Genomic DNA, 21,918 nt, shown 5'->3' on the forward strand with positions numbered 1-21,918 from the left:
TATTGCCGCGGTGACGTCATGCCAGATGTTCAATTGTTGCAGACAGTGCTCTTTCATTGGTCGTTGAGAAAGTTCCCTTAGCGGGTGCCCGTGATGTTTAATTTTATGTTGGTACGACTGGGGAATGACGAAACCATTCGTAATTAAAATATATTGTTTCTTAAAAATGTATAAAAATTATAATACATTTACAACAACCATAGATACCTATTGTTAGAACCTGAACAGTAACAACAAGTAAAGATAATGGAGAATTTATATAAAAAAAATGGCCGGAAAACTGAGTGGATTTAAAAACACGCCTAACTAACATAAGATATGGTGAACTTAACAATTCTCTCATGTTTTATACATATAATTAAAAAATACATGCACATATGGCAAAAACAGCCTACACTACATGTGTTTAAAATAAACGAAATTTAGATCCTAGAAGCATAAGACAAATAACTTTAAACGTAACGTTTGTACTAAAAACCCTAACCGGGTCATAATTTGACATAGTCATATTGCCATATAGGTCATAGTAAGTCTAATAAAACAATCAAAAGATATGTACAAACATATAATTACGGTATATCACTTGTTATCATGGAATCTCTTTGCACTCTTATCTTCAACAGCCCTGGATTTAGTTGAACAAAACTGCAATAAACAATTAGAAAAAATCGATTTATTCACCACCACTTACTTAATCTGTCTCTTCTTCAATCTTCCAATGACCGCCGGTTTGATCTTACTAATCCCTCCTTCGCTATTCTTACCTCTTCCAGTGATAACAAACAAATCCTGACCTCTTTTGGCGCTACCTTTCAACAGATTGATATTCCGATCGATGAACAGATCTAGATTTGGAATGGCTTCTTTCACGTACAGAAAATGGAGATCTAGAGTATCGAACTTCTGGAGTCTTTTAGAGTGTTCATCTATGAACGCGGCGGCGGCGAAGTGATTAGCTCGGTCGTAATATTTCGTTTCTCTTTTGGCCAGTTCTGAGTAGAACATTGCCACTTCTGTCATACCACGGAGGTAATAGGACTTCGCCTTTTCGTAGAGCTCGGCGCGTTTGTTGAGGTGGGTGGTGGCCTCCTCGCGGTAGTAAGTGGCGGGTTTCTGCTCCTCGGGCTCCTAGAAGGGAATTTTGATATATCAAATATCATTTGGCAAAGTAGGTATCAAAGGTCAACATACAGCTCTTTAGCAATGATTATCAAAAAATGTGATTTGATTCCAAAGGCTCACACTACGGTAGCACTGATATCAATTTATCAATATCAAATATCATTCTGTCAAACGACAACTAGATATCAAATATTAACATAGAAGCCTTTATCAATGTGTATCAAAATATCAATTGTCGACGGATACAATCAAACAATTGATTTGTTATCAAACTCTTATTATCAATATCAAATATCATCCTATCAAACGACAACTAGACATCTAATATCAAGATAGAGGCCTTTAACAATGGGTATCAAAATATCAACTTTCGATGGATACAATCAAACAATTGATTTGATATCAAACCACTACTAGATATCAAATATCAACATAGAGGCCCTTATCAATGTGCATCAAAATATCAATATCGATTAATACAAAACAATTGATTTGACATTAAGGTCTCATTATCAATATCAAATATCAATGAACTCACCACAACGTCCTCGCAGTTCTCCTCCGCCTCCTTCATCTCCTGCAGCATCGTCTGAGTGACCGGCGGCTCGCGGAGCGCCTCTCCAGACCCGTTCATCCCTTCGGCCCCCACGGACGCGATCAACACCTCAACAGTCTTATTGTAATCATAACCATAAGCATGCCAGATCTCCAACAACACTTCTTTATCAATACAAGGAAACGCGTTGAATAGCTTCTGTTTTGTCAACTTCGCCGCTAAGTTATCAGCCGTCAAGTTTTTCCATCCATCAACATCCTTCTTGTGGAGATTCATAGCGACTTGCTCGTCCATAATCTCGTTGAGATTAGGGACAGGAGCCGCGGCACCGAGAGTGTCTTCCTCCTGCTCCTGGAGTTTCCGGGCGAAATCCTCGTCTTCTTTGACTAAACGGTCGAGGATGTGACTTTGGGCCTCCATTTGCTGGCAAATCGATTCAATGTAGAAAGAGTAGATTTGTCGGGCTAGAGAAATGGGCATTTGGACCACCGGTTGGTAGCCTTTGGGGAAGGCGCCGTCGTTGCCTCCGAACATTGTTTCCAACTGATCGACGAAGGTCTCCCCCAAGTTGATTTCGATCATGTTTTTGGGGTTGTCGTCGCTTTGCATGGAAGCGTCGTCATCGGAGTCCAAGTCTGAGTCGGAGTCAACACCCGCAGATGTGGAAGGCTGCGGATCGGAAACCCCAAACTTCGTCTGTTTAACCCGATAAACATGCTCGGAGTAGTGCTCCTTGTTTATATCGAATTTACTCTCGAGGCACTTCTTCAATTCGAGGGAGTCCTCGGAGATGGCTTTGCGTTTAAAGACTTTCTCTTCTTTGTGTTCCGGTTCGGGGGTCGGTGGCGAGACAACTTCTTTAACCTCTTCAGGTTGAGCGAGCTCGGCGAGCTCGAGATTGTTGTCTTCGAGGAGGAGGTCAACAGTCCAGTGGAAGTTCCGGTTGCACTTGAGGTAGAGCTCTTGGAGAGCCGAGCGCGCGACTTTCGGGAAAAGATCCATGAGGTCTTTGACGCGGCTCTCTTCGTCGTCTTCGTGGTCGATGTCCTCCGTGGTACTGCTTTGGTCAATCATGATCTTCCTTCTGGGGGTTTTGACAGGAGCGGGTAATCCGGTGTTGATGTCCCTGCTTTGGGCCACCACGACCCGGAAACCGAATGGCACCTCCGCATCTTCTTTGAGGTAGTCTGAGGGCTCCACGCAACTGCTGTTGTCTTTAGTTTCCAGTTTTTCGTCCTCTTGGTTGGAAAAGAGCTCCTCGGAGGTTCTGTTGACGTCGCACTTTATTGGAGTTACGATCTCCCATGCTTGCAAGGCCTTTTCGCTGATCCCCCAGGCGTTTTCAATATCCGGGAACAACTGCGACTCGCCTTTGATACTTGAGGGAGTTCCTATAGGATCAGGCTGGAGGACGTCGACGGAGTTCTCGTCTGAACACATGAGGATCTCATCGACGGGATTCACGTAGACGTTCTGATTGTCGTTGTCTTTGGTCGCCCCATTTAAGACTTCCGAGAACTCCATTAAATTGACCGCGTCTTCTATATGGGAGGTGCTTTTAGACTTAGGGACCCCCTCGACGACGAAGGCGTTCGAAGGTAATTTGAAATGAGCAAACCCGTTGCTGAGCGGAGGGAATAATCTGAATTGTGGGGGCTTCTGGAACTTGTACGCCAAGTTATAGGCACAGAGAAGCTTCTGCGGAGTGACATTCTTCTCGTACCTCTGCAGCATGTCTTGGATTTTCTCTCTGGGGACGTTGTGGGTGTTTCTTTTAGCTAGTTCTTTCTCGTTGAAGGCCCACCAGGTGTCCGGTTCGAGGATCTCCACGTAGTAGCCATAGTCAGTGGCCATCATCGCGTAAGGCTTCATCTCCCACATCTTTGTGTTGGTGTTGTCTATGATAACCGGACTGAGCCCTCGACTCATCGCCCTGAAAGCCCTTTGATGGTTCCACGCGTGGGCTTCCTGGATCCTAGTGGGATCAAAAGCGTACCCACGGTGCTGCATGAAGAAGTCGTCCGTACTAAGAATATGGTGGCTGTTATTCCCCGGCCCCAACGTGACGTCTGTGATAACCACCGCCAACCTCGACTTCCCACTCCCCGGCAGCCCCCTCAGAATCACCAAGACCTTATGCCCTTGCCGGATTTTCCCAATAACTTTTTCAATGTCTTCAGTCTTCTTCGACTTGACCACTTTCGGTGGCGCCATCGTCGCGGATTTCTGCGGTGTGGTATGCTGAGGCGACCTCTTCTTCGCTCTCTCCTTCTTCTTAAACGGCTGCTCGTCGATGTTATTCGTCATCTCCAAGAGAACGTTCGAAGACCTTTGAACTACAAGAGATTATGATTGGTGGGTGCTGGGAGTATCTTACCGTCAAAGTCGCACTCTGAGGCCACAGAACGGATGATGTCGATGTGGAGGACGTTGCCGAAGAGGTCCTTCAGGCTGTTGACAACGCCGTCTTTGTGCTTGCGCTTGGAGTCGGGGTTTTTCACTGACGCCATGTCTAACAATAAGGCGAGTTAGTTTGGTTTTATAATTGGGTCCGGGGAGTTGGGAAGTACGCTTGATGAAAGCGATAATTGCAACGGAAATAAAAAAAAAGTGCCGATGTTTCTTGTAAAAGTGCAAAAAAATCAATAAAAACAACGGAAAGTGAGGGGGCCTTGGAGTTTGAAGTCGGTTGGTAGGAATGCGAGTTGACGTTTAGGTTAGAAGTAGATAGGTATTGACAGTTTCCTGACGCCAAAGTCGATAAACAGGGTGACCAACCTATTTTAACATTTCAGTGTCAACTTTGACTTAAAAAACCGGTCGGTATCAAAATGTTTTCTCTAATGTTATTGGAATGATTATATAATATGAAATAAACAAAGAAATATTAAATAAGTTGGTAGGCCTGTGTGTTGACAGTTTAGGTTAGAATTAAATATAATATAGACGGATATTGACAGTTCAAAAACGTCAAAGTCAGTAAACAGGGTGACCAACCTAGTTTAAGACACCACAGCCCACTTTGACTTAAAAAACGGACGAAATCATAACGTTTTTTCTTATGTTATTGGAATGATCATAAATTGAAGTAAACAAATAGATATGAGATAAGTTGGCAGGCCTGAGTGTTGACAGTTTAGGTTATTATAATATAGATGAATATTGACAGTTCCTAAACGTCAAAGTCGGTGAACAGGGTGACCAACCTATTTTAACATTTCAGGGCCTACTGCGACCTAAAAAACCGGATAAATCATAACATTTTCTCTTATGTTATTGGAATGATCCTGATATGAAATAAACAAAAAGTCATGAAATAAGTTGGTAGGCCTGTATGTTGACAGTTTAAGTTAGAATTTAATATAAAATAAATGGATGTTGACAGTTCCCAAACGTCAAGGTCGAAGAACAGGGTGACCAACCTATTTTAACACTCCACAGCCTACTTCTATTTTTAAAAAACCGAACGAAATCAAAATGTTCTCTCTTATCTTATCGGAATGAATATGAGATAAATAAAAAGATATGAGATATTGAGAGTCATCACAAATACAAAGTAATCATGACGAGGAGGTAAAGTCCCGTTCTACACAGCCAGTATCGTTTTTCCACGAAGCGGCTAAAGTTTTCATAGAATACTAGATTAAGCCTATAATCGCCATTTTTAGAGAGTTATTGTCGTTGGAACGATGTAAAATTTCGTCCACGAATAGATCTAGAGGCACTCTTTCAATTTTTACCAGAATTGGCCAGATCCGATCACCCATTTATGATAAAACAATGAAAAACCGTCAAAAATTAAAAATCGCAGTCACTTGTTTGTTTGAAAAGTACTTTTAGTGTTTCCTGCACCGTCACGTTAAATTTCATGTGAAATTCAGTCCACAAATAACCCTCTTTGAGCAGTACGAGTTTCACCCACGAGATGTCGGGGTTGAAAAACCAACAATTAGGTTATGTCAACACGTAAAAACACCAGCCAGACTTTATAATTGGTAAAATACACTAATTAGGTTGTCAGTGGGCTCAGTTTCCCCTTCGAAACAACCAAAAACTGTCGGTAAAGTAGAAAACTGCGCACTTGATCACTTGGCCTACTTTCAATTCACTCTCAAGGTCATGTTTTTGTTGATCGCACTGTAATTTCTGGTTACGTCGAAAACTTCCCTCCTTTTCTAAAATTGCAGGAAATGCACAAACAACCTTCATGGTGACATTTGCAACAATGGGTTAGGTACCATTATGGTAAAAAATTGCAGTTTGCATCACCCAACGAGCAAAAAGGGTAAAAGAGACGCAGATTAAGACTTATTTAGGGATTGGGGTTGTTTACAGCACCCCTAATCTTGGGTTTATGTAAGCAAATCGCAACTAAATTACTAAATTAGGATTATGATTATGACATTACCTGAGGTTTTGAGCATCACAGGTTAGAGGTGATAATAGTCGTAATTAGCACTGCACTGATTGAGCACAAATCCAAGCCCTTTCATTGAATCAAGTTCGAATATTTACCAGACGGTACTGAAAGATAACACAACAAATGATCACATGTTTAGGGGGATTTGGTAATTTCAGTGGCCTCATGTTGGTACCGTTTTGATCCGCGGCTAACATCGCAATTATCGATATCCCCGCAGATAATGAGCGTAAAGTGGTTGAAAAAAATGGCAACGTGTTAAAAAGACAGTTCGATGCGGAAAATCTCCACCGTGGACCGGAAAAACAGCCACGAAAATTAAGGAAAGAGCAGTGTGCGCATGTTGGCCAACCTTGGCCGTCTCGCGAAAAACCCTGAACTTTCAAGGTTAAAAATATGCTACAGCTGATGCAGAGATCAGCCGAGTTTAGAATTTACATTTTTAATCACATTAAAAGTACATGAAATTATAAAAGTTGTCACGTAAACCACATTGCACTCGTCGTTTTTTAAAGCCAAGTGTAAGTGTCCAGTGGGCTCGTTTTGGGGTGGAAAATCAAAAAATTATTCACACACGCTTGGGAGGGGTAATCAATTCGCTATTTATAATTATCAATTAGAATTGTGATTCTCGTTGTTCTAATTAGCGGGAGCTTGACCGCTGAGAGCGAGGGGGGCGTTAATTTCGAGAAAATCGTTGACGATTTGACATAACCTCACTTTTCAACTGTAACGCAAATACACAGTTGTGGTGTTTTTAGGCGAGATCATCGCTAGTTTTAGGATTTTCAATTTGCAATGCCACGTAGCAAACGTAGATCGACCACAGAAATGAGTTCTAACGAGGATGACAGATACGCTTCAAAGAGGCTGCGGAACTCCAGGTAAGGGGGCTCTTGCTCACGCTGCAGCAACGTGCTAATGTGGAGGTTCAAGGGGGCTGCCGGCGAAACTGAGCTTGCCCCGCAAGTGTCAAAACGAAAAACGTCGGCGCAGGCGCCCCTTTGAACCTTCATGTGTCTGAAAACGTGAATCTTAGCCCGATCATGAGCCTATTTTTATCCCGTCCTGCTCGTCTTATTTTTAAATCTCTCCTTTCATTAATGCTTCTGTATGGACGATGCAGAGTAGGTCTGGTTGTTTGTTTTCGTGGTGAAAAAGTGTCTTGTTGCAGCTCTCGACGAGTTTCACGTGTCGAAGAGGCGCAGTCGTTTAGTCAAAAGAGGTGTCTGGCGTGGTTCAGAGAGTACACAACACCTGATGATCCCGACACGTTAGGACCCGAAGGGATGGAGAAGTTCTGCGAGGACATTGGGGTGGAGCCTGAGAATGTCGTGATGTTAGTTTTAGCGTTTAAAATGCAAGCGAGGCAAATGGGGTTCTTTACAAAGGAAGAGTGGCTGAAAGGGCTAGGCGAGATGCAGTGTGATTCAATACAAAAACTACAATACAGACTGGACTATTTACGTTGTCTTTTAAATGATCAAAATATATTTAAGGCCATTTATCGATACGCATATGACTTTGCTAGGGTAAGTTGGGGAATAAGGACATACTGCCATGACGTCATTGCATTTTTTTAGGATAAGGATCAACGGAGCATGGATATGGAGACCGCCAAAGCGATGCTGCAGCTCCTGCTGGGCAAACATTGGGCGTTGTATACGCAGTTCAGTCAGTTCCTTGATCAGTCAAAGTACAAAGTTATAAATAAGGACCAGTGGTGTAATATTCTCGAATTTTCACGGACCATCTACAATGACTTATCTAATTATGATGTGGATGGTGCTTGTAAGTAACTCGCCTTTGAAGTTTCATTCAATTAGCAGGGGTGCCAACCGCGTTCCATACCTTTCAAATTATATTTAGACTTAAGTTAGCAATGAATTCGCTTAAAAAAACGGTTCTTTGTTTGGATTTTTAATGATTTGGGTCCAAGGTCGTCAGACTCGTAAGTTTTTAGATATTCAGATTCTTTCTTAAACTTCTGCGATTTTTGCATTTTTAGATCTTTAGAAATACTTGGTTTTGGGTCCCAAATTTTAATGAGCCTTTTGTATCTTTAGTTTTTTAGATTGACAACTCTCCAGTTTTTAGAGTTTTTACATTCCCATTTAAATTAGGACATTTTTTTTTGTTTTGTGGCTTTTAGGTCGGGTTTGTGAAGATTTTTGGGCTTTTTTTAAGGCTTTCAAACTTTGGATTTTCCCCATTTTTAGGTATTTTTAGAGCATTAAAAACATATTCTTTTGCGTTTTTTGATATTTTTTTTATTTAAACGTCCTGGAATTTTTTGAATTTGATATAAATTCGTTATAATCTTGTATTGTTTTTATATTTCCCATTTTTAATAAGCTTACCTCCTCAGATTCTTCGTGTTTTTTTTTAATTTGGAACATTTTAGGTTTCTTATAAATTTAAGATTTCAAATGCTCGGATTCGTATGTTCTTAATTCCTTGAATTGTTTACATTCCTCGTCTCAATGGATTTTAGAATTTTTTTGGAATTTTGAATTGTTGAATTTTTTTAGATTTTTTGGTCCTTTGGCTTTTGAATTCTGGCATTGTTACGTTCTTGAACTCCCCGAATTTCCAATTTTCCTACATTTTTTTATATCATCTGGAATCTTTCTTTCACTGTAGAATTTCTTTAGACTCGAGAATTTTTTAGTTTCTTTTAAATTTGGAATTTTAAGTGGTCAAATTCGTGTATTTTTAATTTTTTGAATTGTTTTAAATCGATTTTTTAATTTTTTGGACATTTGTAATCGGAAAAGGTGTCAGAATTTTGAATTTTCTTGGATTTTTTTTTCTCTCTCGGATTTTATGTTTTTTTTACTTCTTTTTTTTTGATTTTACAACCTTTTATTGAAAAATTTCCGGAGATTTTTTACTTAGTCCTTGGACCCCTGAATTTTCCATCTTCTAATTTTTGCCTTTTCAAATATTCTCGGATTTTGTAGTCCTTTGGCTTTAGAATTTTTACCTTTTTAACAATTTGAATTTATTCTTTTATTGGGCACTTGATGAAATCTAGCCTTTGGGCTCTTGGAATTTCCAGTTTTTTCTCATTTTTTAAATCCCTTTGAATCATTTATTTTAGAATTTTCTTAGATTCAAGATTTTTTTATTTTTTCTTGGATTTTTGAGTCGTTGGATTCGAACTTTTTTTTAGTTTATTCTCAGATTCTTGAATTTTTATTTCCTTGAATTGTTTAATTTCTTTGGATTTGTGGACATTTGCATTTTATGAATTTTGAAATTTTCTAGCTTTTAGAATTTTGAATTGTTGAATTTTCTTGGATTTTTTGGTCGGCTTTTGAATTCTAGCATTCTTACGTTTTTGGACTCTTGGAATTTCCAATTTTCTTACATTTTTAGATCATTTGAAAATTTTCTTTCTCTGCAGATTTTTTTTTAGATTCGAGAAATTTTTAGTTTCTTCTAAATTTAAGATTTCAAGTGCTCAAATTCTTGTATTTTCAATTCATTGAATTGTTTTAAGTAGATTTGTGAATTTTTTGAATACTTGAATTTTCTTGATTTTTTAGTCCTTTGGCTTTTGACTTTTGGCGTTCTTACGTTTTATTTTTTCTTTAATTGGATATCTGATGGTTTTAGCATTTTTTTTTTAATTTACTCACATTTTTTTGATTTTACAACCTTTCTTTATAGAATTTCCTGAAATTTTCAAATATTCTTGGATTTTGTAGTCCTTTGGTTAAATTTTGGCATTTTTATCTTTTTGACAATTAGTATTTATTCATTTATTGGATATTTGATATCTAATTTTTGGGCTCTTGGAATTTGCAATTTTCTCAATTTTTTATATGCTTTCCAATCTTTGGTTGAAGAAATTTCTTAGATTCAAGATTTTTTATTTTTCTTAGATTTTTGTCATTGCATTCGTAAATTTTTAGTTTCTTGTCAATTTGAGATGTCAAGTGCTCAGATTGTTGTATTTTTAATTCCTTGAATTGTTGAATTCAATTTTCTTGGATTATTTTAGTCTTTTGGCTCTTGAATTTTGGCCTTACGTTTTTGGAAATTTGTATTTTTTCTTTTATTGTATATTTGATGATTTCTATTCTTTGGATTTTGTTGGATTTTCGAGCCCTTTGACGCCAGAATTTTGTAATCGTCCGATTCGTAAAATTTTGAATTTTCTTGTTTTTAAAAGTTGGATTGATGAATTTTAGTTGGCACCCCAATAAAATACACTTCTCAGTAGGCTTGAAACGTGTTTCCACGTTGGTAGCACTGTCCAAAGCCGACTTCACCGCCTTCCTAAACTATACTAAACTCGTCTGTTTTTTTCCAGGGCCGGTGATGTTAGATGAATTTGTAGAATGGCTGAAAGCATCAAGAGCCAAAGTCGCCATAAGTTGAGATTTAGTAATTTAGGTATTTTTTTTAATACGCTGTAAATTATTTTGTTACAGAATCATGATTATACAAACCCAGTTCATCAGTCACTGGAAGTGCAATGTCATTTATTTTCTGTTGCAACACTTTACGTAACTTCCAGTTAAAATTTCAGACAGTGTAATATGATAATAAAATGTGTAAAAATGTTATGTTTAGATTCTGTTGTAACTCGGAACGAACTGACTTAGTTAATTTATTGTAAGTGTAAGTTTTGGTATTATTTCACAAGAAACTCATCGTCAGAATGAAATATTAATTTTTTAATGTTTTGCGTTGTAAAATAAATCTACATCGTAACATTAGGAAATATCAATAAATTCCATTAGAAGCTAGTTTTATTTACAATATCTATCCGCTTTCATTTTACTTCTCCTGTCTAACAGCGCCTCGTGGAAAGTTCCTTCGTCCTTTGCCCTTTTCAACTGAGAAGTGTCTTCTTTGCAGATCCGCAGGCGCTTATCTTGGAACTTCTGGAACTTTTTCCTACAAAACAGGGCGGAGATGCGATTAACCAATCATATTGTGTCGTTTAACGACGTTAACGAATCAAATTTGAGCACTTACACGTAATTAATTTCCACCTGTTCCAGATCTCCCTGCTCCTCCACCGGGACGTCTTTCAACGGATTCACGTCTTTGACAGTTTGTGATCTGACCTGCACCATATTATGGGGTCCCGCTTTCTTATCCACGGCCTCAATCCCATCATCATCGTCATTAACACTCATAAAACACTCCGAGTAGCTCTGTAGCGCCAACTTCCCCTCCTACAACTCCACAGTTATTTAAACCCAATTTAATTCCACCCCTTACCTGGAAGACAGGCTCCCACTGCTCCATAACCCCAATCGCGTCCGACCTCCCTGTGACAACCCCATTTTTCTCCACCCTTAAATACTTCCCATAGCCTGACTTGAACGCGACCTTCTGCTCGTCGATTAAAACAGCCGTGAGGATCTCTTCAGGCGACGGGCCGTCGCCCTCGTCGTGTGGAGCCCCCAGAGTAAACAAACCGTTATCTAGGGCTCTGACGTAGGTATGACTACCGAATTCTATAGCCACGGGGCCCGTGATGTCTTCGGCTTTGATCACTTTCCACCAGTTGCCGTGGGTGAGACTGTCAGAGTCCACTTTGGGGGCCGCGTCGACGCGCTTGCTCTTGTGTTTGCGCTTCTTCGCTCTGCAAGGAAATATGACACTGGGGGGCTGCACAAGGGGATAACTTACTTGTTTTTCTCGCCTTTGAGGACGAGTTTGCCCACACGGACGTTCTCGTACTCCGACATCGTAAACAAACAACACGATTTTAAGGTTATGTCAAATTTTGACATTGACAGGTAAATTCCCTAGAGTCACCAATCTGGCACTAGTGTCACTTGTCAAACCTGTCAAAACATGATAGTTATTGTGGTTTTCTAGACGCCCCCATGGAAGTTTTCAACAAACTCTACTCGCAAGTGAGTAGCTCCGTCAGCAGCACCGTCTCGCAGCTTTCAGGGGTGCTCCCGGGCAACCCCGTGACTCGAGAATTTGACGCAACCACCCACACAGCCTCCGCCGGGCCAGGTAACCCCCCAACCCAGTCTCGCCCCTTTTAAGACGCTTTTCTAGGTTTACTGTGGAAGATCTACAGTGGCTACAAACGCTCCACGAAGCAAGAAGCCTCAATTTTCGTCTTCGAGAAGCGCCAGTTGGAAAGATGGAACAAATCCGATCGAGACATGATCCTGGAAAGTCTGCGGCGGGGGATCACTCAATTGACGAAGATCCGACACCCGCAGATCCTCACCGTGCAGCACCCTTTGGAGGAGAGTCGCGAGAGTCTCGCGTTTGCAACAGAACCGGTTTTTGCAAGTTTAGCAAACGTTTTGGGGAAAACCACGAATATGCCCCAACCGGGGAACATGTCCGAGTACAAACTCTTTGATGTTGAGATCAAGTACGGCCTACTTCAGATCAGTGAAGGTCTCGCGTTTTTGCACAATGACGTGAAGTTGTTGCATAGAAATATCTGTCCTGAGAGTATTATTATTAATAAGCAGGGCGCCTGGAAGATTTTTGGATTAGATTTCTGTGTTCACAACACTAATCCGCCGAATCTCCCCCCTGTTTATCCCTGCGAGGGTTTCTCCCCAACTCTCCCGGAGATTTGTCAGAGCAGTTTGGAGTATTTAGCTCCAGAGTGTGTTCTCAGTCAGGGTAACTCTTCAGCTAGTGATATGTTCTCTGTGGGGATGTTGGCATACGTGTTGAACTCCCCAGGGAATCACTTGATTGCTCCCGCTAAGGATATTCAACAGTTCAGGGCGAGAGCTCAACAGTTGAAGAGTTTGAGTGGGGGGAAGTTGCAATGTATCCCTGAGGCTCTAAGGGAGTATGTTAAACTATTGTTGAATGTCACCCCAGAGGTCCGTCCAGACGCGCATCAATTCGCTAGAGTAAGACTGTCGGACTTCCCACCTCCAGAGGGTTAATTGTTTTTTTTCAGATTCCGTATTTTGACGACGTGGCTATCAAAACCTTGACTTATCTGGACTCTCTTCTCCAGTGGGACAACCTCCAGAAGTCCCAGTTTTACAAAGGTTTACCCGAGGCTCTCCCCAAACTTCCCCACCGAGTAAAAGTCCAGCGAGTGCTGTCCTGTCTCTCCCGCGATCTTTCCCAGCCCGCTATGGTCCCCTTCGTTTTGCCCAGCATCCTGGATATCGCCCAAGACTGCACCAAGGAGGAGTACTGCGCGCACGTCCTCCCCCACCTCAAGCCGGTCATGAAGCTCATGGAACCAATCCAGGTAAGCCTTTTGCCATGGCGGCGTAAGGGGAGGTAGCCGTGTTTTATAATGGCGTGTGAGGGGAGGTTGTTTTTATTGTCTTTCGTAATGGCGGTATGAGGGGAGGTAACTCTGACTGCACCAAGGAGGAGTATTGCGCGCAAGTCCTCCCCCACCTCAAACCGGTCATGAAGCTTATGGAACCCATCCAGGTGAGGCTTTCGTCATGGCGGCGTAAGGGGAGGTAGTTGTGTTTTATAATGGGCGTGTGAGGGGAGGTTGTTTTTAATTGTCTTTCGTAATGGCGGTAGAGGGGAGGTAACTTTGTTGTTTTTTTTAGATCCTCTTGATCATGCTTCAACGCATGGAGCTTCTTCTCAAGTTAACTCCAGCGGAGGACGTCCAACAGCACGTCCTCCCCATGTTGTACCGAGGGCTCGATTCGGACTCCCCCCAAATCCACGAGCTGTGTCTTTCAGTCCTGCCAACTTTCGCGGGGCTGCTTGATCATTCCAATGTTAAAAACAGTCTCCTTCCGAGGATCAAACGTCTGTGTTTGTCGACTTCCGGTCTTTCCGTGCGCGTGAACTGTTTGTTGTGCGTGGGGCGACTTTTGGAGCACTTAGATAAGTGGCTGGTTCTGGACGAGGTCCTCCCGTTCCTCCCGCAGATACCGTCAAGAGAACCGGCGGTGTTGATGGGTATCTTGGGGATTTACAAGCTCGCGATGAACCACAAGAAACTCGGAATCAGCAAAGAAGTCATCGCGACAAGAATCCTCCCGTTTCTCATTCCTCTGTGTATCGAAAACGGTCTTACTCTCACCCAGTTCAACGCTTTAGTTACTTTAGTCAAAGAAATGTTTCAGTTGGTAGAGACTGACCACCGCACCAAACTAGAACAGTTGAATTCGGTCAAAGATGAGCAAAAAGTGTTGACTGCAGCAATGCCAACCTTCCAAGCGACGAAGAAACCAGTCGAATTAGATCAAGCTTTCACTGGACTCGGTCTCGATTCTTTTGTTACCATGAGCTTAGAGGAGAAACAAAAGGTGGCGCAACAACAGGAGAGTTTCAAAGCATTCCAAAACCAGGCGGCTTTGGCGCCGGTAAAGTCCCCGAAGAGTCCTGTGACCACGCCTGCGAAGGATTTGACGACGACGCTGATGTCTGATTGGTCCAATGCCAATGTGAGTGGGGGGAGTGGCGGGTTAAGCATGGGAGGAAGTGGGGGGTTGAGCGTAGGAGGAGGGAGTGGGGGGTTAAGCATTGGCGGAGGAAACGCTAGTGGGGGTATAAGCATGGGTGGAAGTGGGGGAAATTGGATGGGCGGCAATCCAATGGGATTACAGTCCAGTTTCTCCTCACCCAATCCCTGGAGTAGCACCAATCAGATTCGGAGTAACAATAACACGTCGCCCCAAGGCAACTGGAATGCTTTGGATAAGTTGTTGCCAATCGGGAATATGGGGAATATGACAAATAGCCCAAAAGTCCCTATGAACCAAATGATGCAGAAACAACCCTTGATGGGCTCGATGGGGGTGAGTGTGGGGACTTCTAATAACAATGCGCTTTCGAAGGATGAAATTATGGATTTATTAAGTTAGGTTGTTTATGTAAATTGTTATTTATGGATGTTTTTTATTTTCGACACTATTAAATGTTTGACGTCACAAATTCACCTTTTTGTGCAAGTTGGCAGTACCTAAATAAAATCTGTCAAACTGTCAAAGCTAAGCTCACTAGACGAAACTTTGTTTTTTTATGAAACTGACTTAAATTAAACATTGTATTCACGCTAATTATTGTAAATGTGTTTATTTTAATTAGAATTTGCCGGCGCGAATCTTTGCTTGGTGAAATCTGCAAATTTGGAACCGCGGCTAACTTCACTCTGTTGACCTTGAAGTGAAGTGACAACCACTTTTGAGGTTAACTACACGTCAGTTGCCTGACATCCGTGAAAATGGATGTAACAATTCTTTTTAAAGCCTGTGTGAAAACTGTGAGGACCACAAACAAATCTCTCGGTCTTAATGAAGCGAAATCTCCTCTTCTTAAATCAACACCAAAAGATGCCAACTTAGCTACTGCTAAAGAAGTGGTAAAGCGAATAACAAACTTGCAAAACTTCCTTCTGGAGAACAAGGCTGCGTATTTAAATGTGTTGAATTACTTGTCAACTAACAAGACAATGACTGAGATTGACAGGGTGCAAATAGACACAACTGCTGAAGAAATCGTCAATGCGTGTGCCTCTCTAATCAGCGACTATAAGAAGGAATTGTCGAAAATCCGCAAGACTGAACAACGCGAGGAGCACTACAAGAACGTCGCGGAGTCCCTCGAGCGCTACTTGAAGAGCGTTAGCAAAATCTACACAGAAACCAAAGCCGTGAGAGTGAAAAGAGTGTTAGAGACCCACAAAGTAGCGAAATTAGAGACAATTGGAAGCAAACAGACTTTGGAAAGTGAGAGAAGACCACCGCCACTTCCATCACCGACGTCTTCCGTTAACATAGAAGAAGAGCTCTCAGTGGAAGAAATGCAAATGTTTGAGTCTGAGAACGAGATGCTGTTCAATGAACTCAACGCCACTTCAGAGGAAGTTAAACAGATGGAGAGTAAAGTCGTTCATATCGCTGAATTACAAGAACTTTTCACTGAAAAAGTACTCCAACAGGACCAGGATATCGATAGGATCGCTAACAACATCGTGGGGGCCACTAGTAACATGAAAGACGCCAATGAGCAGATTAGACAGGCGATTCAACGGAACGCCGGGTTGAGGGTGTGGGTGCTGTTTTTTCTTTTAGTTATGTCGTTTTCTTTGCTGTTTCTGGATTGGTACAATGATTAATAAAGTTGGGAGAAATATTATTTTATTAGAGAATAAAATAGCTATACTATAACTTTCATAAAACGCGCCTTGCATACGGCCAATAGGAGTCTACCTTCCCCATTGTCTCCGCTCTCCGTCAATAGCAAGACGGAAAAGAAAAGTTGGGTTATGTTTATGTTTGTGACTATGGTTTGTGAAATTGTTTCTTCTCGTTTTGGTAAGTTTCTTTGCCCAAAAAGTGCAGAATTACTCAAATTTGTTATCACAGTTATTTGTAACATATTTTAATAAATCCGTCCCTTGAAAATTCCCTGAAACTTGCCAAGTTCGGCTTCAAAAACCTAAAAATTCAAGGCAAAATCTGCAAGTTCTGGACAACCTTCAGGATTTTAATGCTGGAATATAAGCGACTCTACGAAAAAACGGTCCCAATTATTTATTTGTTGAGAACTTTATTGAAAAAAAGATTTACGGTAATAACTTTCAAAAACCGGGCTTTGCGTGTGGCCAATAGGAGACGAGCATTTCTGTTGTCTTCCCTCTCCGCCAATAGCAATACGGGAAAAAAAGTTGGGTTATGTTCATGTTTGTGAAATCGCCGTTGCTTCTTTCTTCTCGTTTTGGTAAGTTTCTTTGCCCAAAAAGTACCCAATTACCCAAATTTTTTATCAGAGTTATAAAATATGTCGTCCTTTGAAAACTCCCTGGAAGTTGCCGAGTTCGGCTTCAAAAACCTAAAAATTCAATGCAAAATCTGCAAGTTCTGGACAACCTCTCGGATTTTAATGATGGAACACCAACGACGCCACGAAAAAGGGCCCGAATTGTTCAATTGTAGGGAAACTGTGGAAATGTACGCCTGTGAAAACTGCGAATTTACAACTGACTCCCTTGTGAGTTTCAACCAGCATTTGCAAGAATTCCACGTCAATATTTATCGATGCAAAGTCTGCAAGTTCTGGACGACCTCGTGGAGTTTCATGGTTGAACATAAAAGGCGACACCAAGAAGGTCCTCAACTTTTTAATTGTCGAAATTCTGTGGAAATGTACTCCTGTGAAAACTGCGTGTTTTCAACAGACTCCCTCATTAGTTTCAAGCAGCATTTGCATGAATTCCATTCCAAGAAAGAAGACTCCAGAGGAGTGCGATGTTATCGATGTAAAGGCTGCGCATTTCAGACGTTTTTTGGGTTAGACTGGTGGAGACATGTCTTTGATAGTTGTCCCTCAAAGAACGCCAATCTTAGGAAATTCGTAAGAAGTGTCTTTCAGGACAAAAACTCCAAAGATGTTTTGGAACTGCACTGCAATCAATGCGAGTATAAAACGAGACTAACAACAAGTTTAACAATGCACATAAAAAGAAACCATTTAAGAGACTCAGAAATTCAATGGTTTACATGTGATAACTGCGAGTTTAAAGCGAAAACGAAATTTGAGTTAACAGTTCATATTAATACGAAACATCTGAAGGATTCTGAAATTAAATGGTTTTCTTGTAATCACTGTGGATTTAAAACAAAAACTAAATGCAGCTTGTCACGTCATACAAAAAGGAGACATTTAAGCGACTATGAAGATCAATGGATGCATTGTTCTCAATGCGATTTTAAAACTAAAGTAAAATCAGTTTTATCACGCCACTTTAAAGGGACACATTTATCGAACGACCAATTTCCATGTGAAAAATGTCAATTTCTCACGCAAACTAAATCAGATTTATCAAAACACATGAAAACGGAGCATTCAAGGAACAATTGTCCTCCTTTAAGTGGCCACTTGACACTACACTGCGACCGATGTGACTATAAAACGGAATGGAGATCAGCCCTATCAAGACACATAAAACTGAAACATTTGAACGACTCAGAAATTCAGTGGTTTCACTGTACAAAATGTGACTTTAAAACCAAAACAAACTCAAACTTATCAAGCCACCTGACGGCGAAACATTTAACCGACTCTGAAATTCAGTGGTTTCGCTGTTCCAAATGTGACTTTAAAAGCAAAACCAACGCAAACTTATCAAATCATGTGATATCAAAACATTTAAGCGACTCCGAAATTGAGTGGCTTTCGTGTGATCGCTGCGAGTTTAAAGCGAAATCTAAAAAAAATTTGGTAAGTCATATGAAAAACAGACATTTAAATGACTTGGAGATTCAGTGGATTTATTGCTCTGAATGTGAGTATAGGACTAAGTCAAAAACTAGCCTATCGTCGCATTTTAAAAGGAGACACATTAAAAGGAGTGAAATTCAGTGGCTTCAATGTGAAAAATGTAAGTTTAAAGCGAAAGCTAAATTTGAGTTGGTGAGTCATATGAAAAGGAAACATTTAAGCGAGGATGAAATTCACTGGTTTACTTGTGATATTTGTGAGTATAAAGCTAAAGCGAAATTTGAGTTGTCGAATCATGTAAAATGGAAACATTTGAAGCTGTCGAAATCGAAATAATTCGGTCAAGTTATAAATGTGACTTTAAAAGCTAATTACGTTGACAGGAATCGGCATTGGACTTTTTGCTGGTGGGTGGAAAATTAGGACTAAATATGTAATACGCAATGTAAAATGTGCTGAAAATAAAGCCTCAGATTCAAAATTGGTTTTTATCACCGTTTGTTTGGCCTCGCGACGCTAAAAATGGAATCTTTAGATATTTTTGAGTTTTTGTAGAAACACTCGCTAATTCAAATGATAGAAATACCTCAGTTTTTATGTTAAATTTAATAGATCTAATAATAATTTTTAATAAATTAAAAATTAAACACAAAATTTTCGAGTTTTCGAAATATTCACATAAATAAAAAACAAGCAAATTTTTAGAATCAAAATGAAAAAAAGTAATATTTTGATTCTCCTATTTTAACTTGGTTTTTCTACTTTTTCTGAGTATAAATTTTAAGAAAACTGTTAATTTTCGAAAGACGAATATCCCAAAGATTAGCAGAAGTCTTATTTCGAAGGAATTTTTCTAATTTCTTCGAGATTTTTTATTAGATTTCTATCTAAACAGAATTTTGGAAATTTCCGAATATTCACAGAACTAAGAAACAAGCAAACTTTTAGAAGCGAAATTAAAAAAAGGAAAAAAAAATCATTAACTATCTTTGAAGCACCTCTAAATGCTCCCGGAAAAATCCTTGAAGAAACGGAAACAAAGACCAGAGGATTTCTAACAAAACCTTGAAGGATCCTTAAAGAAGTCCTGAAGAATGATTAAAAAAAAGACGAGAAGTTCCAAAAATCAATAAAATCTCACGAATCTGAAAAACAAGAAACAATTTTTTAATGTTCTGAATTTTAAAGATCACAAAGAATGGTAAAGAATGTTGAAAAATCCTAAAATACTTTTACGACTCCTAAAAAATCTCCAAAATTGAAAAAAATGCTCAAAATGATGATGTAATAATTCCTATGAAAGTCTATTTTGGTAAACACGTGGTGTTTCACTTTTAAAAGAGCAGAAATTGTTAATTAAGATCGAAAAAGCGACAATTTCACCAAGAAAGACTTCAGATTAGAACTTTGGAGGCCATTGCACATCTCCAGTACAAATTGTTTCAAAAACTGGCGAAATTCCATCAAATTCCAATTTCAAAAAAGGCGCGTTTGCAGAGGTGCAACGCAACCAATAGAAAACCACCATCTGTGATTTCCACCAATCGCAACGTGAGCAAAATTAGGGTTATGTTTTTGTTTATGAATGTCACGTTTGCTTCTTCGTTACCGTTTTGGTAAGTTTGTTTGCTCAAAAGGTGTAAAATTATTCAAATTTCATATTAAAGGAGTATAAAACATGTCGTCCCTTGAAAATGAAGTAAAATTTGCGGAGATCTGCTGGAAAAAGCCAAACATTCATCGATGCAAAATCTGCAAGTTCTGGACGACCTCAAGGATTTTCATGATTAAACATGAAAGACGACACAAAGAAGGGCTCCAGTTCTTTAATTGTTTGGATTCTGTCCAAATGTACTCCTGTGAAGACTGCAAGTTTACAACAGATGCAATTGTGAGGTTCAAGCAGCATTTGCAAGAATTCCATGTCAAGATTCTTCAATGCAAAGTCTGCAAGTTCCAAACGACCTCTAGGATTGTCATGGTGAAACATGAAAGACACCACAAAGAGGGCCTCCAATTTTTTAATTGTTGGGATTCTGTGGAAATGCACTCTTGTGAAAACTGTGTGTTTACAACACACTCCTATGTAACTTTGAAGAAGCATTTGCAAGAATTGCATGCCAATGAGGAAGACTCCAGAAAAGTGCATTTTTATCTCTGCAAAGTCTGCAATTTTCAAACCTTTTTTGCATTAGACTGGTTAAAACACGTCTTAAGTTGTCCATCAAACTCAAAGCAAGTTTTGACATGTGATGACATGAAAAGGAAACATTCTGAAATTCAGTGGTTTTCATGCGTTTGCTGTGAGTATAAAGCAAAGACTAAATATCATTTATTAATACACCACAAAAGGAACCATTTAAGTGAATCCGAAATTGAATGGTTTTCATGTGGGAAATGCGACTATAAAGCAAAATTTAAGTTTGAGTTATCATATCACTTTAAAAGGAAACATTTAAGTAACTTTGAAATTCAATGGTTCGCATGTGATCACTGTGAATATAAAGCAAAAACCAAATACGACTTATCTAAACATATTAAAAGGAAACATTTAGAGGATTCAGAAATTCAGTGGTTTCAATGTGATCACTGTGAGTACAAAGCAAAATTTAGATCAAGGTTGTTAAGTCATGTGAAAAGTAAACATTTAAGTGCCTCTGAAATTCACTGGTTTGCATGTGAACATTGTGAATATAAAGCAAAAACTAAATTCGACTTATCAAAACATATTAAAAGAAAACATCTAAAGGACTCTGAAATTCAGTGGTTTTCTTGTTATTACTGTGAATTTAAATCGAAAACCAACCCAGAATTATCAAGTCACATACAAAGGAAACATTTAACTGACTCTTCTCAAATTCAATGGTTTCCATGTGATCACTGCGAACATAAAGCAAAATCAAAATCAAACTTATCGGAGCATTTTAAAAGGAAACATTTAAGTGACTCTAAAATTCAGTGGTTTCAATGTGACAATTGCGAGTACAAAGCGAAATGTAAATCAGACTTATCAAAGCACATTAAAAGGAAACATTTAAAAGACTCTGAAATTCAGTGCTTTCCTTGTGGCCACTGCGAGTTTAAAACAAAAATGAAATCAGAGTTATCAACTCACATAAAAAGGAAACATTTAAGCGATGCGGAAATTCACTGGTTTGCATGTGATCAGTGTGACTATAAAGCAAAATCGAAATCTGAGGTTTCAGGTCACAAAAAAGTAAAACATGCGAGTGACTCTGAAATTCAGTGGTTTTTATGTGATCACTGTGAGTTTAAAGCAAAATCAAAATCAAACTTATCGCAGCACATTAAAAGGAGACACTCGGAATAAATTGATTCAATTGGGTGTGACGTAATGTACAAAAAATAAAGTTTTTTAATTCTCTTTGGTGTGTATTTATCCCTCTTGTTGCGAACGTTTTGTCCCAAAATCAAAATAGGGCCGTCGACGTATGTCTCAGCTTGCTTGGTGGGATTCAAATTCCACTAGACTTATTTCTTGAATAAAATGTCATTTTTCGGGTAATATAAAAAGGGAATATTTCTTTCTTTATTAATTTGGGGCTCAGAAGAAAGAATCTCAACTCTTACTTGAGATTTACCTCTCGGTTCTTGAATAATTAGTATTCATTATTATACACAATGGAGTGAAGTT

The 21,918-nt window shown here is 39.6% G+C and overlaps 7 protein-coding genes across 10 annotated transcripts; 5 read left to right on the forward strand and 2 right to left on the reverse strand.

The window, feature by feature from the left end:
- Positions 1-136: 136 nt before the first annotated feature.
- On the reverse strand, positions 137-6,376 carry LOC148176175 (uncharacterized). The gene is made up of 5 exons (XM_088034846.1): positions 6,087-6,376; positions 4,056-4,190; positions 1,661-4,014; positions 692-1,128; positions 137-645 (listed from the first exon to the last, which is right to left on the reverse strand). Exons 1-5 carry the CDS (start codon positions 6,100-6,102, stop codon positions 570-572), a joined length of 3,018 nt encoding a protein of 1,005 aa, XP_087890972.1. The 5' UTR covers positions 6,103-6,376; the 3' UTR covers positions 137-569.
- A 47-nt stretch (positions 6,377-6,423) lies between these two features.
- On the forward strand, positions 6,424-10,858 carry SCCRO4 (DCN1-like protein SCCRO4). Of its 4 annotated transcripts, XM_088034851.1 has the most exons (6): positions 6,425-6,619; positions 6,860-6,982; positions 7,273-7,630; positions 7,682-7,889; positions 10,420-10,482; positions 10,541-10,858. In XM_088034851.1, exons 2-6 carry the CDS (start codon positions 6,897-6,899, stop codon positions 10,546-10,548), a joined length of 723 nt encoding a protein of 240 aa, XP_087890977.1. In that variant the 5' UTR covers positions 6,425-6,619; positions 6,860-6,896; the 3' UTR covers positions 10,549-10,858. The 4 variants fall into 4 exon arrangements, with proteins under 4 accessions (XP_087890976.1, XP_087890977.1, XP_087890978.1 ...); XM_088034850.1 differs by having other exon boundaries at positions 6,424-6,982; XM_088034853.1 differs by lacking the exons at positions 6,425-6,619; positions 6,860-6,982 and adding an exon at positions 7,116-7,225.
- On the reverse strand, positions 10,766-11,877 carry FRG1 (FSHD region gene 1). The gene is made up of 4 exons (XM_088034849.1): positions 11,754-11,877; positions 11,340-11,706; positions 11,091-11,293; positions 10,766-11,009 (listed from the first exon to the last, which is right to left on the reverse strand). The coding sequence occupies exons 1-4, from the start codon at positions 11,855-11,857 to the stop codon at positions 10,862-10,864; spliced, it is 822 nt and encodes a 273-aa protein (XP_087890975.1). The 5' UTR covers positions 11,858-11,877; the 3' UTR covers positions 10,766-10,861.
- On the forward strand, positions 11,874-15,100 carry LOC148176178 (SCY1-like protein 2). Its single transcript, XM_088034854.1, has 4 exons — positions 11,874-12,092; positions 12,138-12,964; positions 13,015-13,317; positions 13,637-15,100. The coding sequence occupies exons 1-4, from the start codon at positions 11,954-11,956 to the stop codon at positions 14,903-14,905; spliced, it is 2,538 nt and encodes an 845-aa protein (XP_087890980.1). The 5' UTR covers positions 11,874-11,953; the 3' UTR covers positions 14,906-15,100.
- Positions 15,101-15,177: 77 nt separating this feature from the next.
- On the forward strand, positions 15,178-16,176 carry Syx18 (syntaxin 18). The gene has a single exon (XM_088034848.1). It carries the CDS (start codon positions 15,265-15,267, stop codon positions 16,156-16,158), a length of 894 nt encoding a protein of 297 aa, XP_087890974.1. The 5' UTR covers positions 15,178-15,264; the 3' UTR covers positions 16,159-16,176.
- A 279-nt stretch (positions 16,177-16,455) lies between these two features.
- Positions 16,456-19,396, forward strand: LOC148176180 (uncharacterized). The gene has a single exon (XM_088034301.1). The coding sequence runs from the start codon at positions 16,824-16,826 to the stop codon at positions 18,597-18,599; it is 1,776 nt and encodes a 591-aa protein (XP_087890427.1). The 5' UTR covers positions 16,456-16,823; the 3' UTR covers positions 18,600-19,396.
- A 186-nt stretch (positions 19,397-19,582) lies between these two features.
- On the forward strand, positions 19,583-21,649 carry LOC148176181 (uncharacterized). Its single transcript, XM_088034302.1, has 2 exons — positions 19,583-19,879; positions 19,931-21,649. The coding sequence occupies exon 2, from the start codon at positions 19,942-19,944 to the stop codon at positions 21,592-21,594; it is 1,653 nt and encodes a 550-aa protein (XP_087890428.1). The 5' UTR covers positions 19,583-19,879; positions 19,931-19,941; the 3' UTR covers positions 21,595-21,649.
- The last annotated feature ends 269 nt before the right edge of the window (positions 21,650-21,918 follow it).

This window comes from Gnatocerus cornutus, chromosome 4 (assembly GCF_029298725.1).
Source record: "Gnatocerus cornutus isolate USDA-ARS CGAHR chromosome 4, icGnaCorn1.1, whole genome shotgun sequence".
Lineage (NCBI taxonomy): Eukaryota > Metazoa > Arthropoda > Insecta > Coleoptera > Tenebrionidae > Gnatocerus > Gnatocerus cornutus.